Raw genomic sequence first — 21,655 nt, 5'->3', positions numbered from 1 at the left:
AGGTCTCTTGGAAGGGGAGATGTAGATAAGCGGTCTCGAGACGGAGCTTGTCGTGACGTCGCCCAATGCGGAGGCGGAGCTCGGTCAGGTGCGTCGCTGCAGCCACAGGGGCCGTGGCTGATGCTGCTGCTCGCAGGCTTTCAGAGGGAACAAGGGGTGACAATAGGAAAATGCCACGCCATGTTTTCTCAACCGACGCACTTTGGAAAGGGCATCAGGGGTCCACCAGTCGTCCCCAAGACCTACTTCTACCTCCGTAGAAATTCTGCAAACCACACTCTTAAATCCAGAATTGAAATTGAAATTTAAATTACCTAATTAAGAATTATAATCCACTTACTAATTTGCCAATTTGAACAAATGAAGAAAATCCCACATTGATTCTCCCGCCAACTTCCCCTTATCCCTCCATTCATAGTACAATACAAAACAACATCAAATCATCGCACATGCATACATGACCTTTCGTAACCTATAACCGACTAAATACCACCCAAATATCACATCAATTCATTAAGCACGTAGATAGAACCTGAAGACAAAAAAATCTATGGCCCAACTCAAATCGTCACATCCTTCCCGTACTTGCCCCATCCGCTCGCTCCACCAACCTTGAACGTGCGTCCACGCTCCGGCATCCCGAATAGAATGCGGACGAGGGCCTCGTCGACGTAAATGAGATGCTTGAACTGCTCGGAGAGGTACCATCCGACGTGTCCTGCCAGCTGCCGTGGTTCGTAGCCGAGGAAAGGAGGGAGGTCTGGCTGGAAGTTGAGGTCTTGTTCTTCTTTTTCCGCCTCCTTTTGTTTCTCTTTCTCCTTCTTTCCGAAAGCTGATGAGAGGTTCTTCGGTTCCGGGCTGGGGATCTCCGGCGTGGATACGGCCTTTGTGAGTGGTGATTTCGAACTTGGAGCAGTACACATCATCGGGGTCGTCGAGATGGATGGTGACATGGAAGTGGTCGTAGTGACAGCTGCCAGATCCAAAGTCGAAATCGAGCTAGAGGCGGAGTGCGAGTAAGACGCTGCTGTCGCTGACGTTCCTCCTGCAGGGGTGACACAGGGACTTGTCATGCTCTTCTCCTTCTCGACTGCTCTCTTGATTGCGTCTGCGTCGAACACGATGCCACCGACAAAGGCTCCTTCCCACTCGTGGTGTCGACACTGCAGGATGGCCTCAAACACAGACCTAAGGATCTTTCTGCCGTTGATGAGCAGCGGTCTGTCCTCAGTGCTGAGCACGATGCGACACACCTGGTACGGGATCCGGATTCTGTTCCCTGTGGTTGAGGCAATGTATTCCGTCAGCGTGCGAGGAGAAATATTGTATGGATCCTTCACAGAAATAGTTTGCGGTTTGGGCGACGGTCCCATCACCTTTGTCACAGTCGCTTCTGCACGCGCCTGGGACATGGTCTCCTGTCGCGGTTTGCCTGGGAAGAGGTCTGGTTCAGGCTCTGGAGGAAAGGAATAGGCGTAGCGAAGGCGGTCGCGTAGATCAATGAGGACTGTGAACATGTGGAAGGGAACGATCCAGTCGAATAGTTCAATCTTTCGTGGACTAGCACGGAGGCGATAGGGAAGATCAGGAAGAGGAACAACAGGCGGCCATTTGTCATGCTCATCTTCCAACGCGTCAGAGAGCAGGGGAGGAGGCGATGAAGAATTATCGCGTGGACTTGCTGAGTGGATAACAGGGGACTCAGAGGAAACGGGATACTCCTTTGCTGAGGATTTCTCCATGCTTCCAGGACCCTTGAAGAGCGATCAAAGGTCCACAGATATCGCAAAGGGAACTGCGGTGTTAAGACCAAACAGCAGAAAAATAGCGGTAGCGACTGGATGGAACCTAATAGCCAACCAACACAGCGAGCCCAGGGAAATGCAGTTTTTTTGAAGTGTCGCCGTTATCAAAGCGCCGACCAAGTATCTGGGATATCCTCGGTCAGGCTCGATATCGAACAGCCAGCTGCGAAGATGCTTGTCAAAAAAGACTCAGGGTAGTCTACTACAAAGAAGGATGATGACCAGGTTCAAGAAAATGAAGATAAAAAAGGTAAAAAAGAAGCTAAAGGCTTCATTGTGGCGCCGTGAGGTGGGCAGGGGCGAAGCTGTGAATGAAGGGCACGGACCCCCCAGCGGTTGTGAAGTGACGAGTTGCTGGAAACTGACTCCAGGCACATATGGATCTGTAAAGCAGGCAGTATATTGATTGTCAACAGTCAAACCCGCTGGCCCATTGACTTCCAGAGCTGATGAGCCTACCAGATACCGACAATCCGACAAAACTGCAAAGCCAGAAGGCAGAAAGCAAGACTGCAGCGCGCAGCGTTCTAGGTAACTAAGTACATTAGGAATGTACACACTATGCAGGGGAGAGAAGCTATTAATAACAGGGGAAGCTGTGTATGCACAGAGAAATGTGGGATAGATGCAAAGTCTTAGGCCCGATTATCTTGTACACAATGACAGCATGGAGTAGGGATACGAGTCCAACATGGGAGTATGGCGAAAAAAGAAGGGTCCTGAAAGCAAAGACACCCAAACCCCAAGCCTGGTGACCCGGCAGGACTCCAGTACATATGATGGCGGTAAGCAACAATGGGCGCGCTAAAGACAAAAAGAGAAAGGGTATCACATAGACATCACATCGTAAAACAGAGAGGAAGGGTGGGTGCATGGTAAATAACATGCACTCTTAACCATCAGTGTTTCGCCAGGCTCCAGTGCTACAGCTCCATGCCTTTATCGGCGGCTCCTTTGTCCGCAACACACATCTCTGAAGTAGGAGTCTCATTATCCAGGTCAGTGAAGGAGAGAGAGGGAAGGGGACCGTAAGGCAGCCCGTTCTGCAACTCAAGCTTTCTGCGTAGAATCGCCTCTTCTAGGTTCCAACAGCGCTTCAATTTTGCCTTCTTAGCATCGAAAGCTTGCAATACAGAACGTTCCTCCTGCTGGTTCTGTCTCACCAGCTCCGCAATATCCTGGGCGTTCTTGTCAATGAGATTCTCTAACTCCTCTTCCATCCGCGCCACTGCTTCCCGGAACTGCATTTCCTGTCGATCCCGGAGCACCTTGATCTTGGCCTCGTGGAGGCGATCCATGGAGTCCCGATCATGGTACTCCTGGGCAAGCTGCTCCTTCTGCTGACGAGTAACTTTCCGAACAGGATGAACCACGTTTGAGTTAGAGTTGGACTCGCCCTGAGGGGAAGGAGGCGGGCTGGAGTTATTGAAATACCCTTCCATGTGCTTAATGCGGATGCGGGAGTTCATCTTCTCCCTCTCAAACTCCCTCAGCTGATCCATCTCAGCAGCAAGATGGCGTTCCTCGAGACGGACCGAGTCCGCAAGATTCTGCATGGTACAGGTCAGGCCGACCAGACATGATGATCACGGGTGCGACTGCGTCTCACCTTCTCACGTTTTTCATTTTCCACTCGTTCATTATCCAGCTGCTTTTTCGTCACAGCAGCCCTGTGTTTATTCCTCAGAGTTCTTAAGACCTCATTTTCCAAAGCAATATGTCGACCCCTTTGCAGTTTATGTGACTCGTGCATTTCTCTCAGCTCCGGGTTATCCAAACTCCTCCGCGATGCGGCATCATCAAAGACGGGGACCTCCACTTTGAGCGTCTCATGTTGTTCGCTCGATTCAACCGCACTATTCTCTTCCGTTTTTGCCTCGACGTAGACCTTATCTACGCTTCCCTCCCCCTTCTTCACCGTGATCTGTGCGGTGGGCGAAAGAACGACGGTCGACGAAGTTCTTCGTTTACGGAAGGGGATTTTACCGATTGCGCTTATTAAGCTCGCTCTCTTCCTCTCTTTTGCAGTAGGGGATGAGGCACTCCGCGTCGAGTAGCTGCGTTCGACACTCTTCCGCGGATCCCTCTCGTTGGTCAGGACTGGTTTGCCTTCAGTGGAACTGTATGAGGTCGGACGCGTGGAAAGAGAGGTGCGGGACCGGACGCTACCCGACCTAGGTACATGGTCGGAGGATATCGTGGTTTCGGACAAAGAGGTCGCCAGCTGTTCAACGGAAGCTGCACCTGAGCTGACGACGTCGCATACCGAGATGCGCGAGTTGCGTTCGGTGGAATGTCGCGTGGCCAGCATGGGGGAGGAGAGGTCAACGACGCCCGAGGGGATGGAGGCGGCCAGCGAGGCAGCCAGTCCTATGTCCGGCACCTTGAGGCCCAGCTCGCGCGCCTCTTCGACCAGCTTATGCTCCACATCTTCCTCTGTTTGGCCAGAAGGAAGTAGGAGGACTTCTGCACGGTATCGGTCTTCGTCGAGGATGTACGGCGTCGACAATTCCATGCTGCGACGGTCCGCCTAGCAGCCGAGGACAAGGAGAGGAGGGGTAAGGATCAGGGGTTATGGAGGGTGCGAGCGGACTCGTCCACGGCACGGGGAGCACAGTGGACGAGACGGGCGGGTTTCTGCACAGCATCCGACCAGGCCGATCAATGGGAATTGTTACAGATGACGGCGGAGAGCACGGAGAAAAAAGGAGAGGGGTCTCCATCGGGCGTCTGCATCAGAGACGGTCGCGATGGGGTCGCGCGGAGCAGCAGGACCGCTGATGAGGATGTGCTCGTCCCCTCGTGACGAGCCGTGTCGGCGGAGGCCTGAGGCTGTAAATTGCCCGATCCGGCACGAGACCGACCAGTGACGTCTGCCCAGGCCTAGGGCTCAGGGCTCAGGGCTTGACAAGGTCACAGGCTTCTCTCGACGGACTGCGCGGAGGAGGAAACTCGGGTAGCTTTCCCGCGTGCCCGCCGTTGTTTAACGGTCAGAGCAATCGGATGCGGTCCGTTCCGCAAGCCATAGCTGCGGTTGCGCGCTCTCCGTTGGTTGCTGTTCTGCCAGGGACTTCCGGCGTTAGCACGACCCCGCCGGATGGAGAATCGGCACGGACCTCGGGATCCCGAGGATTGAGTGGTGTTTCTGATATTGTCCGATATTGCCGTCCTGTGGACTGACGGAGTAACATAGGATGGGCGCTATGTTTGAACTGAAGAGTGCCTCTCTGCCTGCTTAATCGCTCATCAGTCATCGTAGAATTCAAATTCTGTATGTAGTTAGGGCTCAGTGTGTACCACATGTCCATCCTAGTTTTGTGATATTTGCCACATTATCTTGCCAGAAAGAATTTTTGTGTCTCTGGATCATTCCTTCATCAAAGGATCAACATCAGATCGACGAACTTTGGAAACAGATGTCATCATGCCATGTGGATGTCATGAAGCGGAATGTGCCTTATTTCCCTGCGACTTGAGAACTTAACTTCAGGAACAGATCTGCCGGATCTGAAAGTAGAGAGAACGTAGGAGATTTAAAGGCTCTGTTTTTTCCCGGGTGCCTTGTGTAACACGGTGTGACTACATCAGGCTACTCTTCTTGGAAACCTTAGCTCATAAGCTTTCGGTTTGGTTCTGTGTTCCGAATCGTCTCAGCATATTCCCCTTGTGGTTTTCAGAGACAGTCCTTGTCATGATATTCAAAGTGTTTGCTATTTATTTGTCTTCAAATATCTTACCTGACACGGTGGATATAAATAAGACCCCATCGGTTAAGGCTGGGTCAAGTCAACAGAACCCAAGACCTCCCTTTGCATCAGAGTCACAATACAGGCACTTGCTTTCCTTTGAATTGCGCCAATGAATGCCAATAATTTTATTGCTCTATGACAGTTCCCAGCGTCTTTTGCAATGCCTTTATCAGTCAACAAACCAATAACTGGGTTTAATTCTGGAATAATAGGGTTTGGAGAGGACTTTATCTGGAACGGGCCTTGTTTGCGGAATATATCTCAAAGAGACCTTTTTTAAACTATCTATAGACAGGTTGTCATGAAAGAGTATTATAGTAGTTAGGGATGATTATGGATGGAGAAATATAAAATGCTGCTGGAGCACTCCATCTAAGACGATATCACGGGTCATCACATCACTCGATAGCGATTCAAGCAAAAAAAAAAAACAATCCGAAGAAATTACTATGAGAATACGGTAATTATATATAAGCAGCCAAAAGTTCGGAACACACGTTCAATAATACATATACAATGACCACCCAAACGGCTTTCACTGCCGCCGACGCCCCCTTATCCAATCCCAGGACGACGCGAGCACCGAAAGTTCCACCTTCTCGGAGAACATCTTCAACCAGAACGTCCGGGTCGGTGAGGCCGAAGCCTCCATCGTCATCAGTCCCACGATGGGCAACGCGATCATGCAGTACATGGCCGCCGGACACAGCCCCGCCTGCATCGTCTGCCACATCGACGACATCTGCCAGTTCCAGCTACGAGAGGACACAATTGTCGCGCTCCTGGACGACAAGTGGGACTACACGGACGACCCGGCGCCCATGTTAGGCGTCTACTTCAACGGGGGGGTAGATCCCGCTGGGAATCCTGAGGAAGGCCATTGACGTGAGGGAGCGGGGGTACAGTGCGGAGTTTTGCATAGAGCATTTTAGGGAGGTTTATGATGTCGAGATACCCCTGGAGTATTGGCCGAGGCGACGGCGCAATGGTCGCGAGAGTTGCAGGTGCAACCTGCCAGGTACTTCCCGGGCGGGGATGGTATAGGTGCAAGGGATCAGAACCCGGCCTTTACGCAACCGCCGCCGTGCAATAATGGAAATCAGAGTTCATCGTTATCAGGGTCTGGAGGAGCAGATGACAACAATCAGCCGTCGACACCGAGCGCACCGCCTGTATCCCTATTAGTCCCGTGGCTTCCGATATCACGTTAACGCCCAGCGCCACCGCTGGCGATTCTGGGTCTCAGTACAGTGTAGAGACACCGGAGGCGGAGATGACAGACTATTATGGCGGCTGAACTCCTCACAGCTTTGGCGATGGGACTGAGAGCGTCGCCACTGACGACATAAGAGATCGCAACTATGAGCCTTCGGAAACAGAGGATGGCATAGATTGATTGACAGTAAGCAATTAACCGACATTGTAAATAGTTTAAACTGCCCGGTGGGTATTTGCACTCTCGTATATATTCATGATAGGATAAATAATGTCATAACATAATGACAATTAACATCTCGCTGCTTCCTGTGTTTTGCTTCATGATTTTTTGTGGTAGACCATTGCATGTGAAAGTTATAGGGCAATGAAAGAAAGGAAGGGGGTATCAAAATGCCATTCAGCTTCTTGCCTCATTCATCATGACTCTGACGAAGCGCGCTGGGCGAGACGGTCGAAAATGGTTTCAACCCTGCCGTCACCACCGGTCATTGCGTCTTCCAAACTCTTGTCTCTCCCATTGTCACCAATCACAACAGCTCGCTCAACTATACCATTATTTGAGATCTTGAACCTGCCTACACGCCCATCCTCCCACTCTACGCGCACATAGCGCGCCTCCAGTGAAGTGGGCGACACAGAGACGATCCCTATTCGCTTTGCTTGCATAGCCTCTGCTTCTTGTTCTGTAGACGTGAAGCCACCTTCCTCAGGGGCATTATGTCGCGATAAGCCCAGACGCTCGTTCAGCCATTCGACAGTATCCCGACGCAAATGCCATGAGACTAATTCCTGTCTCAATTGCCGGACCAAACCAGGAAGATCCTGTTTCTTCGCCTTCCACGGTTTCAAACCCTCGTGTTCGCCATCATCATCATCTGTCTGAGGACCTCGAGGCAGATACCTCCGCTCAAGCTTTTCCATCGAAATGAACGCAGGGATCGTATGGCGATGTACGCGCAACCGCTTCCCTTCGCCCTTTTCGCGTCTCAGCAGGACATAGTACGGCTGTGTAAATCGCCCATCTCGCCCACAAACATCGATGCGGACACCCAAAAGATTCGGAGAGTCAGAGTGCGGCGAGGGATCGGTATACGGGAAGGATGTGGCCGAGAACGCGACGCGATAATGGTTCGACTCGGTATGCTTTCCGGCGCTCAAGACTAGTGGAGATATGTCTCGGGCGCGTTCCGTAGAAGCTGTTTGCTTCCGGATGTGCTTCTGGATATAGTCCGAGGATAGTAGGCCAGCGGTCAGGAAGCTACGTCTCCTTTGGAGATTCCTAACTGAGACAACAGCGTTAGAGGCCGATCGCATAGCGCGAAGCATGGAACGCGTCTAGGAACTTACTTTCTGCGCGAATTGCAGATATTTCTGAATCCAACTCCTCCAGAGAGGGGTCATCTCCTGTCTGAGATTCCATATTTGTTAGAAAAAATCAATGGCGAGAAACTTGGGATCGGAAGACTCGTTTGCCTAGATATCTCCCAGGATCCTGGCGTCCGTGTTATGGTTCAGGTACGGGCACGGACCATATAGAGTATGTCACGTGCTCTGGCCAGTTATTTCAGGCAGCTCTTGGGCTTTTTAAGAAGTTGAAGAATTGCTTCAGTGGCAGAGGAATTAAGTAAAATAACCGGATGTGATCGGGTGCCTTGAGATCAAGCGCCACTATGTTTTATCGATTTCTGTCAATTAATAGCAGAGGGATACTATACTGTGATCTGGCAGGTTCCCCATTGATCAAGGCACCATTCAAACACTGCCGGCTAAGCAACTAGTTCGAAAGCTTGCGTAGACTTTTTACACACGCTGGAGAAAGTCTGTTTGGAGGTTGAAGTCCCAGGAAAACAGCTGAAGCTTGATGGAACCCCGATAGACAAGAATAAGCCACTGAGACGGTGTGCAGAGTCGACGAAGAAGGCGGTGGATCTGCTTCTCTCCAAGGGGGTTGTCCGATCGGGGGAACCTCATGTCTCGTGAACACAATGTGGTCTAGGTGGCGGTTTAGCAATCGGGCACTCAGAAGATAACAGGATTGTGTATCTTGGGCACTGAATATAATAATAGCATGGGACCCACGTTGATAGCTAAGGAGTCTGGACCAGAGATGTCTCTTGGCCTGCAGTAGGGTCAACAAGCGTTCACGTTCTGTGGGTCCGTGAAATGAGATACTGTTCTTTGCACAAATAGTTAGTCCTCGTTTTTATATTTTAAACAACTAATCAGTGCGAATGAACATAATTAATTGTCTTCGGTTTTCGATAATGTAGGTAGTCGAAGGGAAGTCGAGTCGGTCGTGGTCGCGGTTGTATAGATACACGTGGTTATGTAAGCGTGAAAGGACCACCTTGCCTTCTCCCACGCGACCCAGCGCAGACGGTCGCGTGCAAGAGGCCCCTAGTGGCTCGATCGCGATTTAGGCCATCAGCGAGTCTCCTCATCTCCTGAAGGGGCGCGGTTCTTGTCGCCTCCTTGTCATTGTCTTTTGTCCTTGGGCTGTATTCGCTTTGTGCCGCAAGGGACCGGATAGCCGAATCCAATTGGTTCCAGGCCTTCCCCCGTACTGGGGTTGGACCATTACAGTTTACTTGCCCTTTGAGGCCAACTTGCCTCAAGGGAACCCACCATATGGATGCATACCAACTCCGCTGAACGTCTCCCCTCCGCCGCCCCTCACGACATTTCTTCTGCCGGCTCCCCTTCTTCACCCCTCCATGTTCTCGCAACCCGGCAGAGCAATCAACAGGTCCAGCGCCAGGAACGCGCTGATCAGGAAGAGGTGGAGCTCGACAACCTAGCACGCAAGCATAGCAAGAGACATTCCTTCGACAGGGAAGGGGAAGGTCACACTCTCTCCAACATCTCCCGTTCCTCCTTTTCAAACGACGAAGACCTCACCGACGCGGACGAGCTCGAAGACGCGCAGCTCCTTGGCGACGCTTCAGACCCGAGAAGGACACAGATGAAGCGCAAGAACCCCAGCTCCAAGCTATCGAAAGGTCGCTCCTCACCGAGCTTAACCATCTCGACGGACCGGGACGGCCTCGCAAACGGCAGTATGAACCGGAACATCGAGATGCGGAGGAAAGACGCCACAGTCGAGTCGCCCTCGTCAGCGACGCAGACGGCGCGGTTAATGGCCAGGTCGAGTTTCTCCTTGGATAATGAGCCCCCTCCTCCTACGCCGCAAACGCCTGGGATGTCCAATACCAGCTTCTTTAACCTTCCCGACTACGATCGGAGAAACTTTCTATTGCTATGCCTCTTATACTTCCTGCAGGGTGTGCCGATGGGCTTGGCCTCAGGGTCTGTGCCGTTTTTGCTTAAACCGCACCTTTCTTATGGGCAGATCGGCGTTTTCTCATTGGCGTCATATCCATATTCGCTAAAGCTGCTGTGGAGTCCTATCGTGGACGCAGTATGGAACCCGAGGTTTGGCAGGAGGAAGAGCTGGATCACTCCAATCCAGATGTTGTCAGGACTCGCGATGATATACCTTGGTGGACGTATTGAAAAGATGATGGAAGCTGCTGGCGCAAACGGTGGAGCCGGGGTCTGGAGCTTTACTTGGTGGTGGTTCTTCCTGGTTTTTCTCTGCGCGACGCAGGATATCGCTGTGGATGGCTGGGCGCTCACGCTCCTGTCACCACAGAACATCTCCTATGCTTCGACCGCCCAGACAGTTGGCTTGACAGCCGGTCACTTCCTTTCGTATACTGTTTTCCTTGCTTTCAATTCTAAAGATTTCGCAAACCGATGGTTCCGGACCACGGAGGCAGAGGAGGGTCTGCTGTCCCTCGGGACTTATCTCACGTTCTGGGGTTGGACGTACCTAGTCGTCACCGTCTGCCTGGCCATCTTGAAGAAGGAAGAGAAGACCAAGGAGCATGATAGCATCTTTGATGTCTATAAGAGTATGTGGAGCGTCCTAAAACTAAAGAACATCCAGACGATCATCATAGTCCATCTTATCGCGAAGATCGGCTTTCAGGCAAACGATGCTGTGACGAGTTTGAAGCTACTGGACAAAGGCTTTGGGCAGGATAATATGGCTTTGGTAGTCCTCATTGATTTCCCGTTCGAGATCGGTCTGGGTTACTACGCCGGCAAGTGGTCGACCGAATATACGCCGATGAGACTTTGGTGCTGGGCGTTCGTGGGGCGACTTCTTGCCGCTGTCATTGCGCAGCTGACCGTTATGGTCTATCCCTCTTCTCCTGAAGTGCCCACGTGGTATCTTCTGACTGTCATCGGAGAACATGTACTGTCCACCTTCATGAACACTGTCATGTTCGTCGCAGTGTCTGCTTTCCACGCGCGCATTGCTGACCCTGTCATCGGAGGAACCTACATGACCTTACTAGCAACGTATGTGCCCTTCTTACCCTTCACTTTCTGGATTAAGCTGACTCTTCTCGCAGTGTCTCTAACCTGGGTGGCACGTTCCCCAAATTCTTTATCCTGAAACTCGTCGATCTCTTCACTCAGGCCACCTGTGTCCCGCCGTCTGTTCCACCTCCAGCTGATAAACTGAAGGGGCCGCTTGTCACCTCGTCGTTTTCATGTGCCCTCGAGGCAGAAAAGCACCGCTGCACGGACGGAGGCGGCACGTGCGTCGTCGGTCGTGACGGGTACTATATCACCAACATCTTGTGTGTGCTCATTGGAGCTATAACCTTCTGGATGTATATCAAACCGGCGGCGCTGAAGCTGCAAAGCTTGCCCCTTCGGGCATGGAGGCTGACGCCTGGTTCTGGACATAGGGACTGGTAGACACGGAGGCTCGTTGGCTAGGATCTCATTAGACGCATAGAAACCCGTCTTGTTTTGTTTATCGCCATGTATAAATAATCCGACTCGACTTTTGTATTTGTAGCTTTCGGTCTTGATGGAAATGCTTCTCCAGTATGTTTCACGTTAAACGGCGCTGCAGCACATTAATCCGTCTTCTTCATTTAAACCCTAATGCGGAGTACTCTCCACAGCTCCAATTCCAAAATGGATTACCCCGGACTGGCGCAGATCGATTGATCGATCGATCGTCGATCAGGTGATAGCAGGCTTGATCAGCAAGACTTGACCGTTCTTTTAAGTTTTGGGTTACGCCCCTACCGCTAGAAATTATTTCAAGTCAAAGGGACTCCGTTCTTTGACAGGACCCTTCTCCCCATACAGTTTTGTCTGCATGTCTTTGCTCGGTTGCCGGTTTTGGTATTTGTTTCTAGTTAATTCTCCATCCAACAATGTTAACCAGACTAGTACCTGCACTTTCATGACCCTTCCAGCTTCCTCTGCAAGAGATACCTCCTACAGGTACGCAGTGCAGCTCCCTATGATGCAACATGCGGATCAGACTCTTATCTAGAGTCAAGTGTATATATATACTTGTCCCTCGACACTCTCCTTTCGATTCTCTCCCTCAGTCACTCTCGTCCTTTCGTTCCAGCCTGGGAAGTTGAATTTTGTATTTGTGCAGGCAGAATCCTCTGGAAAGGATTCATCGCATCAGCAGATTAGTGTATACGATCTCATCGAACGATGCGCTGTCATAGTTTCATCCCCAGTCTCTTGACCAGCTTCATGATCTTGACGACGACAGCGACGAGGGCATTAGATCTTTCTCAAATGTTCCGGACTCGAGAAGGACCCGAAGGCTTGAAAGCATGAAAACAAAGAAACGTACCTAAACCTAAGAAAACCCTTTCTTCAACCAAATCTAACCAAGCAAGATGGCTTCCCATTGAACCCCAGGTAGTGTGACCTCCGCTTCGGCTTATCAAAAACGCTGACCATCGATCCGGCATCTATATTGAGAACTGGACCATCATCGACTGGAAGGGGATCAGTGACAATGACGTCAGGAGCTTTTCCTGGAAGAGTCCTAAGAAGAAAGTATATAACCTGTGGATGTGGGATGAGGAGGACTGCTCGGGCGGGAAGGATGGATTGGTTGCTCTGGTGGATAGTCTGTGAGTAGAGTGTGCGCCGGCAATCAGGTGGTGGGCATGGAGTGTGGTTGGGGAGACGACTTGTGTTTGAGGATGAGAGAGTCAGTAGTGAGGTTGTTGCTGAGATGAAGGATGGTTGTCAAGTTGAGGATATCAAGATTACGGACGGTCATCGGGGCATAAAAGGGCCTTTGTGTGCAGAGCTCCAGATCAGGTATCTAAACATACGGATAGCGGGATCCAGATCAGCCAGTACTGTGCCATATCCTTCGGCACCCCCTCCCCCGTCCAAGCCACCTAGCTTGCCGCTTTTGCGATATATTGCAATCCGGGCTGGCTTTCTCTAGGGTCTGTGACCTATCATAGTGCCCAGGTACCCTCCAGTGGCTTCAAAGTCATATGGTTTTAGAACAGCAATCCGCCAAGACAGTAAGTAGCAGGGGAGGGGTGCCGAAATATATGGCACAGTAGGTACTATATATAAATTGTATCATAGACATGAGCATGCGCTATACGTAGATGTTAGTGGTACCAAAAAGACTCTACATGAGCGATGCTCCACAAAAGCACCATTCAATAACTCTTAATTACTCTGAAAACCAAACGAATTTTTTCCTAATTCTGTCCCCAGCCATCTGAAGGTTGTATTGTTGCAGGCTAGCTGCTGGTACCTGAATTTCGCGTGTGTTTTAAGTGGGGCACATGAGAACTTGAACTACGGGCTCGGAGTACATGATCCATACCATATTAGGAAAAATAGATTGGAGCCCCGCGTTGCGGGAGACGTGGTTGGGAAACGCGTCGCGTCAGCTAACTTTAAACTACTGGCCGATTTAGCGCGATTTTTACGGGGGATGAGAGAATCTCGATCAGACGTCGGGGGAAGCTGTTTTCGTTCTTTTTTTTTCTTTTTTACTTTTAGCATTGTTTTCTGTCAGATAATTTTATTTTTTTTTAAAAAAATTGCAGTTTCTTCATTCCTTCCCCAATCCCCCGCTGCGAGAAGGAACGAAAACAGGAACAGAGTCGCAAAATTACTGTTCTCCGCGGCGTGTTCATTGCGAGTCGAGTAGACCCCCCCCCTCTCCTAACGCCCAGGGGCAGGTCAGACGTGAAGGTCAACGAATTCGAGCAAAGCAAGGCAAGACAAAAAACCATCACAATGTTGGAAGCTGTCAACTTCAGAATGCCTGGACGATTGAACGCCAAAGAAAAGGTGTATATCATCAAATGGTGCTACCACCACCGGGACAAATACGCAGACCGGAGCGTGAAGCGGTACCAGTTCTGGGACAGTTGCCGTCGATGGATCGCGAAAAAGTTACAGGTGGACGTGGCGAGCCCTGACGCCGTGGTGCGCCGTCTGGAGAAAAAGCGGCGTATGGAGCGAGAGCAGGAAATGAAGACTGGGATCGCCTGGCCGTATAATTATGATTGGGATTTGGCACTGGCCTTGGATAACTGGATACACTTCCTTGACAGGTTGGATCATGGCGAGCTGCTGTTGGACGATATGGAGCCGCCGGAGTATCGGCGCATAGCGGCTGAACCGGACATCGCTGAGATGGGGGAGACAGGCAAGAATGAAGCTGAGGCGGAAATGATCAGACATATCAAGGAACACGAGGAGGAGGCTATCAGGGCTAAGAGGGAGGAGGAATACCGGCAACAGCTGAATGCCAAGTATGAGAGCACCGACAAATGGGTCACGGAGCAAGAGATCTTATTCAGAGACGCCATCAAACGGAGTCTTGGCGACATGAACTCGGGTGACGATGATGTCGAGCAGCAACAAGAAGACGAAAACGAAGAACAAACTCCCCGCCCTGCTGGTGATGATAATCGGGCCAGGAAACGGCGGAAAGTCGACCACGCCCCCCGCAATGCCACACCACCGCCAGACGATGAGGATAACAATAATGGCGACTCGGGAGTGGCAGGCTTGTCCCCGGTTGAGCCGGTTGAGCCTCAGCCCAATAAACTTGCAGAGGTGCTCGGAACCATGATCGATACGTTCAAGAAGACGGAGCCTCCGCAGCGCGACGAATTTGTGGATATGTTGCAAAGAGTCCTGGAGACTTTCCAGAACACGGACCCTTTGCGCAACGAGCTAGTGGTGGAGACTGTGCAAGAGATTCGAGACGGATTTGAGAGGATGGAACGCAAGATCGACGCACTCGAGCAGAAGATAAATAAGCTGTCGGAAGTGTCACGACGGGATCCCATAGACAGATGGCTGCAGAAAGGGTATGAGGATCTGGCCAGACGACGCTCTTCTCGGCTCCAAAATGAGGCTTGTAGCTCCAGCTCACTTGCGGAGCGCTAGCGAAGCAGCTCTATACGAAGAACTTGCTTTTATGATATCCTTTGACGCGAGCGTTAAACGTGAGCTCTTTTTTGGACTTGCGGATCACTGACCCGGCGTGGGTGTGTACAATTGTATAAACGTCTATCTTTCTTGTTTGTCTTGGTTATTTTGCTGTTCACACCCGCCCTATAAGTATGTATATTAGCATGTATACTACCGCCCATGGAAACTTATCCTTCAATGTATATATGCTGTTCTTTCGAAGACGAGACATGTCACACTTTCAATGTGCCATGAAGGGTGTATGAGTGGACTGTGGCATCTTAACTCTTTGGTAGAGGGAACGAATTCATCCTGCTACGTTGTTCGACTAAAACAAGGATATATAAAATGGATAGAGATATCGAATGCAGACATGAAACTGGCTGAGCTGGTCAACTGGAACAGCGAGCTGCTTTCAAGTTTTCAATATTTTTGGCCTGTCGAGATAACTTGGACTTGGAGCACTTCAATCTGTATGCACGATACATGTATGCGCTTATTTATTGGTCTCATCTCGAAGGCGACTTGGTTGACAGGTATACGCACACCGAGGAGCGTCGGAGATGTTCTTCTGTTCCTACAGTCCTCGCCCCCGCCGCCCGCGGTTCGCGGAGGAACACGCCCCACCAAAAAGGCTCCGCGGTGACAAAATATCAGTTTGCCCGCTGACCCAGACCACAGCAGCTACCTGCACTCGAGGTGGGAGATTGGTCTACATCTACTACCATATAGCACAAAATATTATACGGTATATTCTCCTGCCACCGCGATGCCTCCCTCCCCGCCCAGCTCAACGCACTCAACCGTCGAGGCGGGCTCTGCCCCGCCATCTCCGGCTACCTCCATGACCTCGACGCACACCGATACAGACACGATGCGCGCGGAGAACGCTCTCGACGACATCTTCGGCTCGTCACCTCCTAGAGAAACACTACCGCATATTGCCGTCCCACATGGGGAAGTGGAGGAAGGGGCGACAGTCACGGAATTCTCTGCCGCAGCAGAACCGTCTGACCTGCCCACGCTCCGCCGCCAGCACGTCACGGCCGGGTATCGCGATGGGGTGTCGTTCTCAAAGGGGCAGCACGTCCAGCGTGGGTTTGACGCTGGGTTCCCTGTTGGCGCACAACTCGGGATGAGGGTTGGGACCGTGCTGGGGATTCTGGAAGGGGTGTTGAGGGGGCTGGAGACCCGTTCGCCTTCAGCTTCCGCTGGGGCCGTTAAGAAACAACAACCAAGGGGCACAGTGACAGCCGAATCTCCAGATGTGATAGAGGCAAGGAGGAAGAAGAGGGAGCAGGTGAAAAGTCTCTACTTGGCTGCTGTCAAGGAGCTGAGTGTGGAAGCTGTCTTCGGTGGAGTCGACGGAAGCACTTCCTCCTCTGCCGCCGCTGCTGCGGAGGCCGGTTACGAGGATAATCCTGAGAAGCAGCTGGGAAGGAAAGGGGACTTGGTTGTCTCCAAGTGGGAGAAGAGGGTGATGGTTCCGTCGTGGGAGGAAAATATGGAGGCTCTGGAGGAGGAGGAGATCCAGGGTGAGCAGAGCTGAAGAGAGTCTACTGCTCCCTTGTTCTCTTCCCTATGCACAACACGAAATCCTTCCCGGCTTCGAAACCTTGGTAAGATGGTCGATCCATCGTTGCCACAGAACGTCCACCGCCGGCTAGTCATTTCGAGGATCCAGGAAAAAGATGCAGTATGTCGACGCTGCAAGGTTCCTCGAAATCGAGATCGGTTTGGCTTCGATCTCAAGAATCTCCCAGATCCAGATCCTGCAGGCAGTACCTCTGCAGTACATACTGCAGAAACCAATTCTGCAGAAAGGCCAAATGCAATCAGGAAAAGTTCTGCTATTGTGCAGAGAGAGCCAACTCCCCGAGCGGCGTTTTCGACCATTATGGGCTCCATCATCAGCCGTTAACTACTAGCCCGCCCTTTTTCTCTCCCTCGTCTATCACATCCCAGCAGCAAAATCAGGAAAATAAAAAGGACGGAGAACTGAACCCGCTTGCGTCTTCTCAAACGATCGAAGTGGAGGCGGGAAAAAACAAAACGAAAAGCCCAAGAAAACCGGGAACAAATTCTATCTGCACGGTCCAGTCTGCAGGATGCAGCCCATAAGCAAATCTCAAATCCAAATTCTATTTCATCGATCTCCTGCAACCGCGGGTCAAACCGACCGGGCCGGGTTCCGTATCCGCAAGGAAAAGCAAGGATCTCGGTCGAAAAAAGATGCAAGATGCAGCCGCCCCGGTGTCTCCATTCCTCTCCACATTTCCTAAAAGGGGAACCCACATGTGTATAGAAAACCCGAAATGAGCGTTACCCACACAGGGCCCACAGCACTACTGCGTACTGTACAAGCCAGTCAGTTTAGCTAATAATATAATATTGCATACATGATGATGGCTTCCGAGTCGAGTGGAGTCCAGTCCAGACCAGAGCCCCCAGCTGTGGTTCAATGTTTCGGGTCGGGACTGCAGCGGCTCGATCCGCTTTTGTTTTTTTGTCTAGACTCAGCCATCATGTACATGTACATGTACCCGCGCCACTTTCTTTTTGCCCCTCGACTCGACTCGACTCGGTGAAGCCTGAGGCGCAGCACTGCACTGCACACCGCATCGATGAAAAAAAAGAGAAACTGAAACAAACATACAATATACGTACATACACATAAAATATACATAAATAGGAGATGGAGCTCCATCATACTGCATTTATTATTATTGTTATTATTAACTTTAACTGATACAGTATAGGTATATATCCCTATCTGCGGATAACTATTTCCGGCGGCTTCCTCATTTCGGAAAAGAAATGCCCTGCCTTGTCCAGCGCTCGCCTAGGAGAGAAGTAACAAATAAATAAACAAATAGACAACCAAAGACACAGTTGTATATACAGCCATCGTCAAAAGAGGCCAGAGAAAGAAATAAATAGAACTCGTATCCTACGTCATTCCATGTCCCTAAAAACAAAGAATTTAATATCATTCAATTGACAAGGTAGGGACTAGGTACCTAGTTTTATGATCTATCTGAGTACCTAGGTAGTCACCACCAGGACTGTTATTTATCGAGTAAACTCCGGTACAGAGAGATGAAGAAAAAAAAAGAGTTTGTTGCCAACCTTTCTAAGATAAAATTCGGGCAGTTTTATATCACGCAATATACAGTCATAGTAGATGACAAAACCTTTGTTTTTTCCTGCTGCTGCTGCTAATAACTATACTGACACCTACCTACTTAACGGCCGAAATGGCAGTGTTGTTCGTGTTCCGTAACCGGCACACTACGCAGATGACTCAGAATAAGAAGGCAAAGAGACAACAACTGCATTCAAACTTTACTTTCCGTTCAGCTCGCTACCCTAAAAACACTTGCACTCGTGTTCATGGCTTGCGTCTATCCTATTCTATCGTATAGATATTCCTATCCGTTGCCGGAAAGTCTATTATGATAGTGGATGTTGAAATTTTTGCTTTTCCCTCCCCCCTTTGTCTAGCCAGCTTTTCCGGAAACCAACTCGAGGTACGAAACCAGACTCCAGGAAGCACTTTTGCTCGACGTGGGCCACCCGGTCATTTATCAAACGACGTTGAGATAGATATTAATGAAATGATAACTCAAAAGACCGTACCAGGCGAGATAACCAACGAAAAGAGAAAGGACTGACAGAGCAGTTGATAGCACAATTAATGTGGGCAGAGAAACGAAATAATGTGAAGAGACAAACAGAAAAATCATGAAAGACCAAGAGAGGGAAATGAGGGAAAGAGATCGAAGTATTACTAACATGTCAACAAATCGAAGATGCCACCCAAATTTTGTTGCTTTCATAAGGATCATACGTGTCTTCATTTCGGAAGTCCCGTATGCACCTCCCGCGCCGCTTATCGTATCGAGGCGTGCAGCGTATCTCATCCTTGTCATCGCTGTCGTTCATCATCGAAACACCTTAATCATTCCACCATCCATGAATATCGATAGATTCATCGACGGATCATGAGACATAACGAGTGAATGGCACATAATGTGACCATGACACGACCATCCATAGGTGCCTATCATAAATGGTCCTGGTCAATGGATAATTTCATTATACCGACTTCGTACGAGAGGTCTCGTGGGTCCCGCCAGTAATACAGTTTAACGTTCGCAGTGCTGCCCAGATCCTCCTTAGCATCCCTCTGCGGTCCGACGATAAAGATGAACGGAGATCAGAATGCGACTCGTAGCAATGGCCGTTGTTCTTTTCTTCCATATCAAAGCTAGGGAACTCCTCGTGCTTGGTGGACTTCTGATGACGCCTAGTCTGCGCTTGAATAGCGGCAGCAGTAGATGTGTCGATATTACAGCCGTCCTCGTGGTTCGTGCATCGGGACTGGGGACGAGGTAGAGATGTAGTTGAAGGAGCCACGAGGCGCAGAGTCTGGTGGGCTACCAGGGGAATAGGTTGGGTGGTTGGATTAACGCAGACCGTTTGCTTTGTCTCCTTTGACTCTTGGGATAACCTTGACAAGGTGTTGTCGTTGGGTAAGGCAGGGGGTTCCTCCACTGCGGGTTCATCATGAGTTGCCCCGTTGAGCCTGGTCCCAGACTTCGTCACTCGTAGCTGCACTCGACTTCGGACTTTGCGAAGGGTCTCAATAGGACCCCGACGAGAGAGTGACTTTCGCCCGATGGACTCTGTATCTGAATCGGACTCCCATACTGACTGTTCACAATGAGCCTCCGAGGTTGAGGTCGACGGTCTTCCCTTTGAGGATTGGGCCGTTATCTGACGTGTGATTGGAGGCGACGTGGCAACAGGGCTCGGGACCGGAGTAGGATAGTCATCGGCTGGTATGAAAAAGGCATGATCGAGGTGTGAGGCGTGCGGTTCAAGGGTGACAGGGTTAATCAGGCTAGGAGGGGAGATGGTCGATGGGTCTATCTGAGGGCGGGAGCTTTGGATATTATGGCCCTTCTTAGGTCCGCTATGATTTCCCTTCAGGTCTGGAAGACTCGGTCGTGATTTGACACGAAGCGAAATTGCAGAAGAAGCCGGGTGGTCTTCAACAGGCATTATGAGGGTGTCCAAAGACGCGTTGACTGAGCCAACGTATGGTGTCGTCGTTTCTGTCGGCGTCGTCGGACGCGTAGTCGGCCGGGACTGGTTATGTGGGGTTGCAGGAGGAGTGGCCGCTGGTAGATAGAATCGACCTGCAGAACCGGAGCGATTTGAGCGGACACGATTGCTGTTCAGATACAGCTGCTCTGTTGCTCTCAATACCGCCTCTGGGCAGTGAGGGACAGAGTATGCGGATGAGAAGGAACTACTGGGGGTGAGATCAGGCGTGATGCCGGTCGCATCAGTCTGTATAGAGCTGCATGAATTCTGGCTGTAGTGCAGCGGCGCTTGATGCAAGTTCGGAGGCGGGTACTGAAGATAGGACAAGTCGTGCTCAAGCTCGAACTTTGGAGTCACTGCCGTATATCCTGCAGACGGGAAATGAAGGGAATCCTTGCGGGAGTGAACAGGCGACACCTGCCCGTCAGACTTCACGTTGGAGGACATGAAGTACCCGTTTTCACATTGACCGAATCCCACATCACGATCGTCCTGCCCGTATGAATCCCAGGTCCTGGTGTCCTCGAGAGCGCGCTCTAGATAGAAGGGGTCCAAATTAGGGTCTCCAGGTGTCGGTAGGGACCTCGTGGATTTGAAATTGTCTGTCCGTTGGGTATATCCTGATACCGGCTGGTGAGTCAATGTCGGGTGATCCTTTCCCTGAGAACGCTTCCGTGATCTCTCAAGAGCCTCTGGAGTGCTTGGGAAAGGAGAATACCCGCCAGCCATGAGCTAGGATTCCAATGGACACGACAATATCAAAACAATCTCTGGACCATGAGAAGGAATAGCGCCAGACGTGGGTCGCCCAGATTTCAGACGAAAGAGTGGGTTGAAGAATTCAAGATGGAGAACATTTTTTGCAAGGGTGGAGGGATGTGTTTATACCCAGCCCCTCGAGAGAACAGGCATAGTCGCGGATGAACGATGAAGGAGAGCCAGTCTGTTGGTGCTAACAGAAAGACAGCCGCATGCCGATGCACAGGAGTGTAAACCGAGCTCAACCTCCGTAAGCGCACAGACGGCGATGTCCTATCAGACCTTACATCATCCCCTCTGCAGGGATGAGGTTGGCGGAAACGCCAGCAGGTCGTTTAGATCGGAGCAAGGAGGTATCCGGATCAGATCCGGAGGCGTTCGATTCAGCCAGTAGTGACGATACGGGGTTCATGCAAAGCGCCCAAAACAGAAAGAACTTGAAAGCTGTTGCGCGGACAACGATTGAAGTATTAGTCAATAGCACAAGCTTGATTGTCCACCAAATATGAACCATCAAACAGCATGAAAATGGTCGAGCTTAAACGCTCGACGTGAAAAGGATCTCCAATTATTGACCTTCAGAAGACAACGAGGATCACCCAGCGAATATGGTAGCACAGACCACAGATAGGGCAGACGTTTGCAAGGGAAGCTTCCAGGACCAGCTGGGGACATCATGCTAGTCGGAGCTTCAAGGCTGAGCGTTTGATTCCA

The 21,655-nt window shown here is 50.8% G+C and overlaps 11 protein-coding genes across 11 annotated transcripts; 6 read left to right on the top strand and 5 right to left on the bottom strand.

Moving 5' to 3' along the window:
* Positions 1-560: 560 nt before the first annotated feature.
* Positions 561-1,742, bottom strand: VTN00DRAFT_7200 (uncharacterized protein; the record flags this gene model as incomplete). The annotated part of the gene is made up of 1 exon (XM_069433922.1): positions 561-1,742. One exon carries the CDS (start codon positions 1,740-1,742, stop codon positions 561-563), a length of 1,182 nt encoding a protein of 393 aa, XP_069287254.1.
* Positions 1,743-2,728: 986 nt separating this feature from the next.
* Positions 2,729-4,320, bottom strand: VTN00DRAFT_7199 (uncharacterized protein; the record flags this gene model as incomplete). Its single annotated transcript, XM_069433919.1, has 2 exons — positions 2,729-3,355; positions 3,415-4,320. 2 exons carry the CDS (start codon positions 4,318-4,320, stop codon positions 2,729-2,731), a joined length of 1,533 nt encoding a protein of 510 aa, XP_069287253.1.
* A 146-nt stretch (positions 4,321-4,466) lies between these two features.
* On the bottom strand, positions 4,467-4,996 carry VTN00DRAFT_7198 (uncharacterized protein; the record flags this gene model as incomplete). Its single annotated transcript, XM_069433918.1, has 2 exons — positions 4,467-4,688; positions 4,922-4,996. 2 exons carry the CDS (start codon positions 4,994-4,996, stop codon positions 4,467-4,469), a joined length of 297 nt encoding a protein of 98 aa, XP_069287252.1.
* A 693-nt stretch (positions 4,997-5,689) lies between these two features.
* On the top strand, positions 5,690-6,438 carry VTN00DRAFT_7197 (uncharacterized protein; the record flags this gene model as incomplete). Its single annotated transcript, XM_069433917.1, has 2 exons — positions 5,690-5,746; positions 6,124-6,438. The coding sequence occupies 2 exons, from the start codon at positions 5,690-5,692 to the stop codon at positions 6,436-6,438; spliced, it is 372 nt and encodes a 123-aa protein (XP_069287251.1).
* A 751-nt stretch (positions 6,439-7,189) lies between these two features.
* Positions 7,190-8,304, bottom strand: VTN00DRAFT_7196 (uncharacterized protein; the record flags this gene model as incomplete). Its single annotated transcript, XM_069433916.1, has 3 exons — positions 7,190-8,055; positions 8,120-8,180; positions 8,302-8,304. 3 exons carry the CDS (start codon positions 8,302-8,304, stop codon positions 7,190-7,192), a joined length of 930 nt encoding a protein of 309 aa, XP_069287250.1.
* A 1,100-nt stretch (positions 8,305-9,404) lies between these two features.
* VTN00DRAFT_7195 (uncharacterized protein) lies at positions 9,405-11,545 on the top strand (the record flags this gene model as incomplete). The annotated part of the gene is made up of 2 exons (XM_069433915.1): positions 9,405-11,140; positions 11,194-11,545. 2 exons carry the CDS (start codon positions 9,405-9,407, stop codon positions 11,543-11,545), a joined length of 2,088 nt encoding a protein of 695 aa, XP_069287249.1.
* Positions 11,546-13,882: 2,337 nt separating this feature from the next.
* Positions 13,883-15,046, top strand: VTN00DRAFT_7194 (uncharacterized protein; the record flags this gene model as incomplete). The annotated part of the gene is made up of 1 exon (XM_069433914.1): positions 13,883-15,046. The coding sequence occupies one exon, from the start codon at positions 13,883-13,885 to the stop codon at positions 15,044-15,046; it is 1,164 nt and encodes a 387-aa protein (XP_069287248.1).
* Positions 15,047-15,839: 793 nt separating this feature from the next.
* On the top strand, positions 15,840-16,619 carry VTN00DRAFT_7193 (uncharacterized protein; the record flags this gene model as incomplete). Its single annotated transcript, XM_069433913.1, has 1 exon — positions 15,840-16,619. The coding sequence occupies one exon, from the start codon at positions 15,840-15,842 to the stop codon at positions 16,617-16,619; it is 780 nt and encodes a 259-aa protein (XP_069287247.1).
* Positions 16,620-18,525: 1,906 nt separating this feature from the next.
* On the top strand, positions 18,526-18,744 carry VTN00DRAFT_7192 (uncharacterized protein; the record flags this gene model as incomplete). Its single annotated transcript, XM_069433912.1, has 1 exon — positions 18,526-18,744. One exon carries the CDS (start codon positions 18,526-18,528, stop codon positions 18,742-18,744), a length of 219 nt encoding a protein of 72 aa, XP_069287246.1.
* A 70-nt stretch (positions 18,745-18,814) lies between these two features.
* Positions 18,815-19,078, top strand: VTN00DRAFT_7191 (uncharacterized protein; the record flags this gene model as incomplete). The annotated part of the gene is made up of 1 exon (XM_069433911.1): positions 18,815-19,078. One exon carries the CDS (start codon positions 18,815-18,817, stop codon positions 19,076-19,078), a length of 264 nt encoding a protein of 87 aa, XP_069287245.1.
* A 90-nt stretch (positions 19,079-19,168) lies between these two features.
* Positions 19,169-20,911, bottom strand: VTN00DRAFT_7190 (uncharacterized protein; the record flags this gene model as incomplete). The annotated part of the gene is made up of 1 exon (XM_069433910.1): positions 19,169-20,911. The coding sequence occupies one exon, from the start codon at positions 20,909-20,911 to the stop codon at positions 19,169-19,171; it is 1,743 nt and encodes a 580-aa protein (XP_069287244.1).
* Positions 20,912-21,655: the final 744 nt, after the last annotated feature.

This window comes from Thermoascus crustaceus (genome assembly GCF_041956765.1).
Source record: "Thermoascus crustaceus strain CBS 181.67 unplaced genomic scaffold VTN00scaffold_4, whole genome shotgun sequence".
NCBI lineage: Eukaryota > Fungi > Ascomycota > Eurotiomycetes > Eurotiales > Thermoascaceae > Thermoascus > Thermoascus crustaceus.
This window is presented reverse-complemented; position numbering and strand designations above follow the sequence as displayed.